This window comes from Pterocles gutturalis, unplaced genomic scaffold (assembly GCF_000699245.1).
Source record: "Pterocles gutturalis isolate BGI_N339 unplaced genomic scaffold, ASM69924v1 scaffold42645, whole genome shotgun sequence".
Lineage (NCBI taxonomy): Eukaryota > Metazoa > Chordata > Aves > Pterocliformes > Pteroclidae > Pterocles > Pterocles gutturalis.
This window is the reverse complement of record NW_010147380.1, coordinates 701-12,447: the sequence shown is the minus strand read 5'-3', so window position 1 is coordinate 12,447 and position 11,747 is coordinate 701. Positions and strand designations below refer to the sequence as shown.

Genomic DNA, 11,747 nt, shown 5'->3' with positions numbered 1-11,747 from the left:
GTCCGGGTGCTCGCCCTCCGCACCCGAGGTGGGAATCACCTCAGGGGTTCCTGGAGCCGCGGGGGCAGGGAACGACGTCCCAGGTGCGACCCTTCTTGTCACACTCTTTGCACGGTCTGGAGTTCACTTCCGTGGAACTGTTAACTCTGAAGCCTAATGATGGTGGCTGTGGCATCAGGAACTACATCTCTAGTGGTGAGAAGGCAAAACAAATGAGGCAGCAGCTGCGATCGCTCTAAACTGCTTGTATGGAGGAGGTCTGGTCAAGTGGTTACAGCAGATGCTTTTGGCTTCAAAATCCTACCAACAGACCACAAGTTCAAAGTCGGAGACCTGATTGTGGCCTGTCCCTTGCTGGGAGACCAAAACAGCTTTCAGAGATAGCCCCTAGAGAAAGTGAAGACAATCATGGGTGTTTTAGACATGTCTCTGACATAGCGAGGTGCTTCCCAAACAGCCAGCAAACATGGCAGTGTGTTTTCCCACTGTCGGGCTTTAGGCAAGTGCCTAAGCACAAAGATGAGGTTCTTGATCAGGCTCTGGAGACACCGGCTCCTTGTGAAGGGACACTGGAGCAGGACCCACCTAAAGATACTGGAGTTGCAGATTTCCCATCTTGTCTCATTGACTAAAGAGCCTCCAGGGACCACTCTGAATTCAGGGCTCTAAAATTGGAGGTGAAGTTGTCTCTGCACCCTGCCACGTCCCTCAGAGCACCATTCCCTTCCCGCTCAGTCTCATCGTGGTGTGCCGTTGTGTCTGATATGCAGTGCTTTGACTCAGTTTGGATACTGCGCAGCCAGGACAGAGATCTCTTTGTCTACTTGTAAAAACTTTTTACACATCTGGTGAACTTCAGAAACCATCTTTGGACAGGCTTGTACGTCAACCAGCCCTTGGACAAGTTTTAGCTTTGTAACAGTTCAGTCATTTTAAAGGAGTCTGTAAATTGCTTTTACTGCTCACTTTCTCTATGGTAGTTGACTAGTTAACAATACTGGGAGAATGTAGTAGTGTATAGCCAAGGTCTGTATTTTAGGAGCAATCACAGGAGAGTTGCAGAGAAGCTTCGAGGAACACCTCTTCTCACTGCAGGTCAGAGATGACATACAGTTTCTCCATTTTATTCAAGTCAGAGCTATCTGCCAGGTGGCCCAGGGGACAATTCTACCCAGCACTGGCGTGATATCTCCCTCATCTAGAATGCCAATGTTTATTTGCCATCGAGACCCCAACTGAAATTATTGTTATATAAAGCAGGCTCTGATTTAAGCCTTAAGCAAGGTATCTGCTTTGTGTAGGCAACTTGAAATAATCAGTGTTGAAACAAAATCCCAGATTCATTACAATAGTTATTTCGAAGACAGCCTAACAGGCTTGACACATACAAAAATCTTTTTAGCTCTTTGCAATCCTCTCATTGCTCTGGGAAATGTGTTTTCTGTCTTTTCCAAAACGTGACTTCCACTCTACCCAACACGGTGTCTGTGGTGATGGTGATAATGCCCTCTGCATGCTGCTCAATCTAGAAAAGGATCGCGAGTCAACAGCCCTGTAAAGCACCAACATGGAAGGCAAGTGGTCATGGGCAGATACCTTCACGTTTGATGCAAAGGGCTTGTTATAACGTAGGCTCACTTGGGCATCTGCTTAGTGATCGCCTCATCTAACAGCCCACAACAAGCAGAGCCACTGTTCAGCCTAATTTCCAAAGGCATTTCCAGATTTCACGCCATCCCTCAATGGCCAGTGTTTATATCCAGCTGCGCTGGAGCATTCTAAAAGCCCTTTCTCAGCCAGGGCTAACCGAGAGAAGGGATGCACCCAGGTAATTAGGAGGCAGGGGAATTTGTAGTGATTCTTTCTGTCTATCATTTTATTTAGCCACATTTCTATAATTTATGGAGTGAATATTGTTAGTTCTCCTAGCGCACCTCCTTTACAGGATTTAACTTTGTACGGTCATGAGTTGCTTACACAACTTCTAGTAAGGGGGGTCTGTATCATTTTAAATTTATAGATGGGCAAATGAGGGAACAGGAGAGAACTCCCACAAGCCCACGGACATGGAAAGGAAGAGCAGATGTTATGCTTTATCTTGTTTTCTGACATGTGCATCTATCTAACTCTCTCACAGCAGTCATGCGAGCACATTTATCAGGCACAATATGCATACTCTACTACTCTCCCAACATTTCTAATTCAAGTCACTGCATCCACACACAGTGCAGCTGACCTAAGGAAACAATTTTAATCTTTTCAGTTCCCTCTTTTCTAAAAACAGTATTTTACTTATTGTTTTATTTATTACTACAGCAAGAGCAGCACTTAAAATCAAGGATGATGATCTGCTATGTGCGATGCTGTAAGTAATAATAATACAAATGTTCCTGAGACTAAAAGATCCATCATCTAAGCTCATGTTAAGCCCTGGTCACACGTAGACAAAATTGTATCCCAAAGATGCACAGTTTGCACACAGAGCAGTGGTTTCAGCTCATTACCAGCTCTTGTCCAGGGAAGCTAGGTGAAAACATGCCAACCACAAGCAGAAAAAAAAAAAAAAATCTTCCTTATTTGAATAGGTAGCACTCACCCAGGTGCTTTTTCACTTCATGTGAAGTATGACACAGCATGTATGCCCCATGTTGTGTCCCCAAGATGTATGCGAATTTTATTCTCTTTAAGAGAATGCTAATTTGGTGCTAATGCACCAAAATCCTTACAAATGGGAGTTTGAAAACTGTTCATCGTATCAGAAATAGCACAATAAAGCGACATGCAAATTTGACTGTGCTGCCAATGCAGCTTCTTTTACATACAACAGCGTGTTATGTTGTGTCCTGGCAGGCACTCAGAAAGCAGGGAGAACATCTGCAGTTCTTATCAGTTAGCATTTCTGCAGCACATCTACCTATGCCAAATGGTCCAAAAATTAGTATATACCAATAATTTCTAGCCAGCAACCAGTTACCTACAGCCTTTGCCAGATTCAGTCCAGCCTGTCCTGCCCCAGCTCCTCCTGCAGCTCCTGTGGGCTTTCGCTCCCTCACCCTGGCTTGTAGAGGCAGCGATGGGATCGTTCATCCCTTTTGAGAGGGAGGAAGCTGTGGGAAGTTGTCTCCCTTTCTTTGGAGGAAAGAAGAAGACGAGAGCAGCTCAGAAACACTTGATTGTTTTTACAGCACCCACCCACTCGGTGATGCCATGCCCAGAACCTACCCTGCCTACTCCCCGCACCTTGCTTGATGGGCCACTCTGCCCCGTCCTGGGATGAGAGCCAGCACCGGGTGGTGTGTAACAGCCTTGCTTGCTGTTCTGAGTCAAAACCTGGAACGCTGTCAGCACAGGTCAGCCAGTCCCTGCTTCCAGCATAGTTATAAATGAAGTTTGGGGTGTTTCTCTTTTGTTGGTCCCTAATGAAATGAACTTATTGCAGATTTAGCCATTACAAAATTGTACTGTGACATTTGTCACAGCCTGGAGAAGAGCACTCACATCTTGGACTCTGTCCCCACTGCCTGTGACAAGCCAGAGGAACTGGCTGGCAGCTGTCAATGGAGATTCCTCCTCCTCGGGGCATGCTGACGTGGTGGCACTGGGCTGGCGCTGCAGGAGTGGTGCTCCCCGGACAATGGCAGGCCTGGGAACTGTACGCAGCCACTCCTTACGGTAGACAAACTTTGAAAGGAAAAGCAAACTGAGTTTAGTGGACTAAACTGTTTAACAAATCAGCATCTGTTTCTTGGAGGAAGAAAGGGGAAACGAGTTAATATGCCAAATAGTTTTGAGACACAGTGACTTTTACCATTTTGACAGACCTTCATGATTATTTCCTATTTCCCTTCAAGCAGCAAGCTCCCCTCTCTGCTTAACCCCAAAAACAACTTATGGAGCTGTCTGGAAGTAGGATGCAACCTTTTAGATAAACTTCATCCTTTGACTTTGCTTTCTTTGAGTTGAGCATGAACTTGCAGTGAAGTTCCCCTTTTTATCCCTCTCTCTGGATAGAGTTCTGCTGGGTGTAATTCCACCTTTATTGCTTTCTAACTCTCCATCTTCAGGTCCCAATTTTTCATCCACCTACAGCCATGGTTGTGAAAGAATAGCCCTGGGGCAGTTTTCCTGGTTGGACAAACCCAATCAGGTGTAATACTGGGTCAGCTGCAAAAAAGTATCACAGCATAATGCAAATGCAAATACCTCTCCTCTTGCCAAAAGTTAAGAAAAGTTTCATCACCTCCAAGGATATATGACCTTGCATTCATACCGGTTTAATAATATCTCACTTCAGAGCTTTCATTACAAAGCCGTGAGTGAGGGCAATGAAAGCAGCTCATTAGCAGTTTGGTACAGGCTAGATACGATGGCAGACAAACAGCCGTGGGTACAAAAGTGCATTTGAAGTAGATGACTCCTCAACTCAGCACGCCAGGATGATGGACCATGCTGGCATTCTTGGTGGTTGTACTTCGGTTCCCTGCTGCTAAGCATGGCACAGGAAAGGTTTCCCAAGGCTGTAGCTGACACTTCCTTAAAGCCTGTTCAGCCCCAGGTGCACAGAGCAACCTCTGCTCCCCGGCAGCCAGATGGCTAGCTGCAATCCAGTCACTCTTTAATTAACTTTAGGGTTTTTTTTTTCCTCTGTGGGTTGTTTTCTGAGAGAAAGGGAGCTGACAGCATGTTTGTTTACATGAGATTGATTTGGCCTGGCAGTTCCCTGGGACTATACTAAGAATTTTGAAGTGTCTTTGGGTTTTGTTATCACCATAAAAGGAGTAGAAGCTGAGAATCCAAGGGGATTTCTAAAGAAGTTATGTAAGTATGCAGGTTTATTGCAAGTCATATGCAGATAGGCAGCACACAAAACAAAGCTGATGGGGGCAAACTAATCTGAGGCCTTGGCTACTGTGCACTGTTGAGCTGCTGCAATGTGTAATTAAACACAACAAACACTGACCTGTAAGCAGCTCCTCTAAACCCTGCGGAGTTGCTTGCGTGCATGAAGTTACACAACATATATAAAGCAACTGTTGGATGGAAGGTTCCAGATGTACCCCTCTGCACAGAAGAAAATGCAACCAGCATTTATCACCTGATCTAGACTAAAAAGCAGAAGGGTGTAAAGAATCTGCATTAGGAGTTAGCAACTGAAATGTCCAGGCATAAAATTAACAGGTAGAAAGGGACAAATACTTAAGTAATGGATCAAAGTAAGTTTATCCTGCAATCCAGAGATGTTAAACAGCTTTTATACATGCTAACTAGCTGCCCCTAGCAATCAAGCTGTGGCAGCACGTACATCTTATTCTACTGAGACCCCAGCTAAACACCAAGCAGGTGCCAAGCTCCATCCTGCTACAGAGGACAAAAACATGGTCTGGAAAGCAGCAAGAAGGGAGGGTGGGGAAGCTGTACTGGCTCACCAAGTCTACACACAGAGAGGGTAGAAAGGATCAGAAAGAAAGGAGGCAGCCAAATAACAAAGGAAAAGGGATTATGGAGTATTTTTCCTTCAGAAGTAGGAAGTCTGTGAGGCAGAAAATGCTGAAGGAGAGGAGATGCATCAGAGAAGAGGTGAAGGAAATTTCTAATGAGAGTAGTCTTAAACATAAAGGATGAAGCACACTTCCTATATCTGTCACTGAAGGGGTATTTCTCTAGATGGAGAACTTTTTAAAATTACTTTGAGGCCATGTTGCTTCTGACATCAGAGCATTTTGCAAAGCAAGGCTTTGGGACACCTGATGTACATCTCAGAGATTATAATTTCACTGCAGAGATAAGACAAGGGCAGAGGTGCTACAAAAGCATGCCTGGAAAATCACAGAGGTGCACCCTGCTATTTTGCATCAGAGATTGTTTTTTTAATTATTATTTGTTGAATCATATCCCAGATGAACAAGCAAAGTCCTCCCCCTGGTGGCAAGTAAAAAAAAAAGTATCAATGATTTTTTACAGTCATGTCAATCTAAGGCTATAAATGAAATAAGGGGCATCAGACAGGACCTGTTTTTTATTAGGTCAACTGACACAGCTGAGGAAAAAAAGGCAATTTTGCAAAACACAAATCCTTTTTCAGGACTTACATAGAATTATGTACTTTGAAGGCTGATACAACTTGAGAATAGTTGCCGAGTTCAATTTCATGGTTAATTTATTAGACAATTTGCGAGAGAAGCAGAGGATAAAACCTGTAGAGTAACTTTTAGTAGCTGAACAGGGTAATTGTAATGTGCAATAATCCCATTATTTCCACTGAGTTCTTGTGTTCTAGTGCCCAATTGAGTTTTGGTGTCTAAAATCCCTTAAAGGCAGACTGGTTGGGAAAGTAAAATTCATTACACCACTGAACAGTAAAAATGGACTCAGTAGACACGTTGGGTTTATTGTATACAACAATTTTCCCCATGTCCTCAGCTCTTCAAAAATTATCTGTAGAAAATTATCTCTCTCTGTTTGTTATGGGAAGTTATTCCAAGTGGCTTTTGGACAGGATTTTTTTCCTTTAGATGACTAGTTTAGTGGATGAGGGGAGAGCAGCAGGCGTTGTTTTGGCTTTACTAAGGCTTTTGACACTGTCTCCCATAGCATCTTTATGGAAAAACCGATGAAGTACAACCTAAATAAACGTGCAGTGAGGTGGACAGAAAACTGGCAGAACTGCTGGGCTGAAAAGGGCTAGTCACATGTGGACTGGGGCCAAGACTTTAACATCTGCATTAACAACCTGGATGAACAGTCACCCTCAGCAAACTGGCAGATGATACAAAACTGAGGAGAGAAGTTGATAACCAGACAGTTGGGCTGCCATTCAGAAGGACTTCAACAGGCTGGAGAAATGGGCAGAGAGGGTTGTCAGGAAGTCCAGCGAAGGGAAATGCAAAGTCCTTCACCTGGGGAGGAATAACCTGTGCACGAGTACAGGCTGGAAAGCAGCTTTGCAGAGGAGGATGCAGGAGTCCAGGTGAAGAACAAATTGACCATGAGCCAGCAATGCGCCCCTGTGGCAAAGGTGGCCAACAGCATCCTGGGCTGCATTAGGAAAAGCGTCACCAGCAGATCAAGGGAGGGGATTTTTTTCCCCTGTATTTTTCATTTGAGCTCCAGTAGATAAACACTAGGTATTACGCTGCCCTCAACAGTACAGATAGTATACAAATGGCTGGATTATAATTACATGAAAAGCAACTGTTGTTTATTAATTATGAAAGGAGGAACCTTTTTCAGCTGTGACATTCAACATTAATAACCACTGCAACATAAACAGTGGTTATTCCCCCAAATATATTCCCCCATCCTTAAGAATGGAAAGCTATGCCCTTTACCACAAAACACTGTCTGCATGCTTATGTTTAAAAAGGTTTAATTTTCACCCTGGTACAAAAATACAGTACAATGTGATGGCAAGGCATTCGCCAAAAAACATTCAAAGAGAATAAAAGGGGAACCCCCATAAAGCTTCAAAATACCACTCTCACAATCAAAAGGTGAGTGCACTAGGAAAAGTTAAATTTCTGCCCACCAAAGGCAAATAAAGATGAATCACACACAATTTTACACAAAAATATGTTTGCAGAGCTAATAATTTCACATGCTACTTGGACATTCATGAAATTTGTATTACTTGGCTTAGTAGCAGAATTAATGGTTTGGGATGTCTAGAAAACACCTGGCCCAGGAACATGCTCCATTCATAGGAATCCCCAGTAAAAACAACAGGATCACATAATACCAGTAAGAAAAGAGGGATCCAACCCTGATTAAGCGTCAAAATGCTGGCTGCTTCGAGTTATCCCAATCACACTGTTTGTCCTCAAATAATGTTTTGCCCTACGCACCTCCCTTTTAACACCAGAGATCAGTGGTTGCTCAAACACACAAGCTGATGTGTTTGCACATTACCTAGCTGCAAATATCCATTACAGTACAAACTGCCAGGCAGAGGAGATAACACTGTAACTGATGGATGTGTGTGAACTCCAAACAGGGTTTAACCTAACATTGTTGACAGAAAAATTATGTCCCTTCAGTGCATCTACATTCTTGGTCTGTTTAATAATTTCCTTTTAGAGTTTTGAAATGATGGAAAAGCACCATTCAGTGTATTCATTATAGTTCATCTCCCAGGTGTTTTTGTTTGAAAGCATCACCTGTTAGCTTCTCCTGGGCCTCCTTCATCCCTTGGACAACTGAAAGATTAGACAGAGAGAGCAACTATTAATCTCAAGATGAAAACATCAAGGTGTCCTGGTAGTGGAAGTGTTTCAAAATAACACAGATACTGAATGTAGATCTACAAATTAACCTGTGGAAAAACAAACAGCCCTGTGCCCTTTTCCCAACTATTTGTAGCTGGATCATGCGAATTGCATGATTTTCTATGCCACAACTGGAGACAAAGTTTAGATCCTATAAACATTATAGTACATATTAAGGTGAATCACGATTCTGAACATGGTTCCTCAAGGTATGAGAACCACTCACTCACATTGTAACTAATGGGTCCCAGTTATGCTGTAAAGTACCATTTTTCTCCACTCAAAAGTGAAGATGTGTCCCTTACTCAGGACACATCAAGAGTTCCACCTCACTAAAGATGCTCACTTCAAACTACTTTGCACATACCTTGATCAGCATTGGTATAGAAATACTTGTAGCTGGGGTTTCCTTTCTCATTTATGATTTCTGGGTGGACTTTTCCACTGGGGTCTATGAAACAAGAAATCAAGCAGGAAATTTAGGTGGTAACAATGAGAACACAGTCCTGTGAGTGGATACAACAGCTCTGGATGCCCTACCCATGAAAAGGATTCTGGGAATGTAACCTCCATCAGGATTAAACGCTTCATCCTTTGGCTCTTCATCATCCTACCAAAGCAAGACAGAAGAGAGGGAACATATTAGCGAGGTATCTAACAAAACTCAGCATTCATTTTAAAGAAACAAGCTATTGCCTTCAGATCCCATTTATCCTGAGCAATTTACATCCTGAACAGACACTTGGAAACTGCAGTATCTTCCACTCTCAAAGGAAATTAAGTTATATTTAGCTAAACAAGTATCATTTGTGAAAATAATAATATTTTCTTCTGTTCTGCCAATTTGCATTAAACGCTCCACTTTGTTGTAGGAATGTTTGATATGTCATCAGAGAACGAATATAAATTCCTTTATTGCAGCAATGGAATGACACAAGGTACAATTTGTTACATTTGTCAGAGAGCCAGGTTTATAAGCACAATTAAAATAACCAGACTGAAGAAAATCCTTTTAAAAACAATCAGATATATCAATCAATCCTGAATACCTATTCAGGAGTGCACAATTCAGGATGTACACAAAACAGGATGCAACCAGTTAAGTAGGATTCCAAATGCTTAATTACTAAGCAGTAACATGGATGAAAATCAGAGGGCAGCCTACCTCAAGGTTGACCATAACAAAATTATGGGCAAGTTCAGAGATCTCCTTGGATTCAGCAAACTTTGGTTTTAAAGCTAATTAAGGGAGGAAAAAAAAAAAAAGATATGCATAAGGACAGTGGAAAAGATTTCAGGTTTTCAGGTTAGCATCAAAATCTTTATTTCCCTCCTCCATCTGGAGTGCGGGTACTTTTTAATAGCAGTGAGTAAATGGAATATATGTATCAAACCATTCCAGCCAGGCTCAGAATGGCAGGTAACTGAAGCAATCCTTGCTGGGCAGCCGTATGACAAAGCCTGGCCAACAGACATACACGGTCATATTTGAACAGAAGCAAAAACTTGCCTTACACCACCAGTTCTCACTCAACCAGCTCATCCTTTAAGCTTGGCCATTATGCCCAGCTTGTTTGTTTGTGATACTGAAAGAGACAAAGCCTTACCTTCAAAGACTCAACAGCTGAAAGTAAGGCAATTTACACATAATTCTTGAAGATCATTCATTCTATTCCTTTTCTTACAGCTAAGTGCAGGAGAAATTGCAGCCAGGACAGAAGTGCAGCATTACAGCTGTTTGCTGGCATTTAGGCATGGCTGGCTTTTGGCAGCGCTAAGAGGTACAGTGGTGCAATATGATACCATTCTAAATGAAATACAAATACTGTAAGCTACGTTTTAAATATGAAGTTCATATTTCTCATGGTTACATGATTTGTATACAAAAGTTCGTAAGAAATTTCAGTGAGCTCTGGTATTAAATACACATACCTTTGCAAGCGCCACACCAAGACTTGTGGATAATAACCATAAGAGGCAAACCACTAAAAAAATAAAGAAAATTGTCAAAGAAAGCTTACAGAAAACAAATTCTATTATATGTACATTTTGACAGTTAAGACTTATACAAGGACTAAATATAAGAGAAAACAAGAGAGATGTAAAGAGATTCTGCTGTGTTTTTATGGTTGTCTTGAAAAAAGTTTCCCCCATCTTAGAACACGTAAAGCAACAATTTATTATAACTGTCAGCCAATAACTGCTCTTGCAGAGGAGGAGGCTTTCTCTTTGGAAGGTTTGCTCTTATTAGTTTAGATTTGCTCAGACACACAACTGGTCATGTGGTTTTTTTTACTGGAAAGTGGCTAGTGACACTAGCTGCTTGAGAGATCTCAGGATGGATTTTCATGGCTGCTTCAGGCAATCCAGTGGATGACAGTCATACATCCATCCCTCTCCCCACTACAGTCTGTATGTTTCAGTCACCTCCTCTAAGACCCTCCATGGAGTAATAATCAAACACAGCAACCTAGCCAACCCTCTGGCTGCCAGGCTAGGTTCCTGCATGCTGGCATGCTGAAACAAATCTGTGATCAATGTGACAAGTTCCAGGACTGAGAAGGAGCCGGCGCCTATGTGGAACTACAGTGTAAACAGAATGCAATGGGACCAAAGTTATTATTTACCATTCTCTCTCTCTTCCCAAATAATTCACTTGCTCTTTACTGCCTATAGTACTCAGAGGTAAAGTTTGCATTGCCCTGAGGTATGTTTTTATCATCAAGGACCAGTGCCTCATTTCAGAAGAGCTCAATTGCCTGGTAATTGGTACTGCAACACAGTTTTTTTTTAAGTTAAGAGAGATTTTCAAAGCAGGTTTTAAATAGAAGTGCTCATATTCCTGAAAAAACAACTCTTAGACAGTGAGAACTCACAGAAGTTTTTGGAGATATTGAATGTATTTTCTCAGCTTTATTATCTTTACTTTGAGATGGAAAATAAACTTATTTACAGCAAAACATTTTTTAGTAATTTCTCAGTTCTGCAATGCACAAGTCCATCTAGCAGCCAGTATGTCAGAATTAAAGTAACCCTTTCTGCCCCACTTTACCATTTCATCCCAGGTAGCATTACCCATACAATTAAAACCAAAAGCCAAAATTAAAATGAGGGATGAAGCATCCACCAGAAAGTGAAAAGTTTATATAAGCTATATATGTGGTATAGCAAAGACTGAAATTAGTTGAAACCAAGCGCAAAACTAAGTTACCCATCACAGCTGGTACAGACTTATGTGAGAGTTCCACTCAGAACCAACACTGTCATTTTAGCTCATTTTTCCTGTGAGAGCACTCATTCTTAAAGGCATTTAATAATCACCTTGCAGGAAAAAGCCATAGCAAGCTATTTCAATAAAATAGTCCTGCAGGTAAATTAAGACTTCATTCCATTTAAGGCACGCTTTTTATTGTTAAACCTGAAACAGAGAGGTTTGAGTCTGCTAACCCAGCACCCTTCTGTTGCGCAGAGTTTGAAAATCTGCCT

General features: G+C 42.0%; 1 protein-coding gene across 1 annotated transcript; it reads right to left on the bottom strand.

Annotated features, from left to right (window-relative positions):
- Positions 1-7,349: 7,349 nt before the first annotated feature.
- On the bottom strand, positions 7,350-10,242 carry TXNDC12 (thioredoxin domain containing 12 (endoplasmic reticulum)). The gene is made up of 5 exons (XM_010086032.1): positions 10,194-10,242; positions 9,427-9,500; positions 8,802-8,871; positions 8,629-8,712; positions 7,350-8,192 (listed from the first exon to the last, which is right to left on the bottom strand). Exons 1-5 carry the CDS (start codon positions 10,231-10,233, stop codon positions 8,113-8,115), a joined length of 348 nt encoding a protein of 115 aa, XP_010084334.1. The 5' UTR covers positions 10,234-10,242; the 3' UTR covers positions 7,350-8,112.
- Positions 10,243-11,747: the final 1,505 nt, after the last annotated feature.

Bases quoted from the DNA above. Each gene is read 5' to 3' on its own strand.
- TXNDC12 (XM_010086032.1), bottom strand. From the start codon at position 10,233: ATGGTTATTATCCACAAGTCTTGGTGTGGCGCTTGCAAAG. The intron at 9,501-10,193 runs GTATGTGTATTT...TCCCTTAATTAG, and splicing joins TTGGTGTGGCGCTTGCAAAG to CTTTAAAACCAAAGTTTGCT. The intron at 8,872-9,426 runs GTAGGCTGCCCT...TTGCTTTGGTAG, and splicing joins TTGTTATGGTCAACCTTGAG to GATGATGAAGAGCCAAAGGA.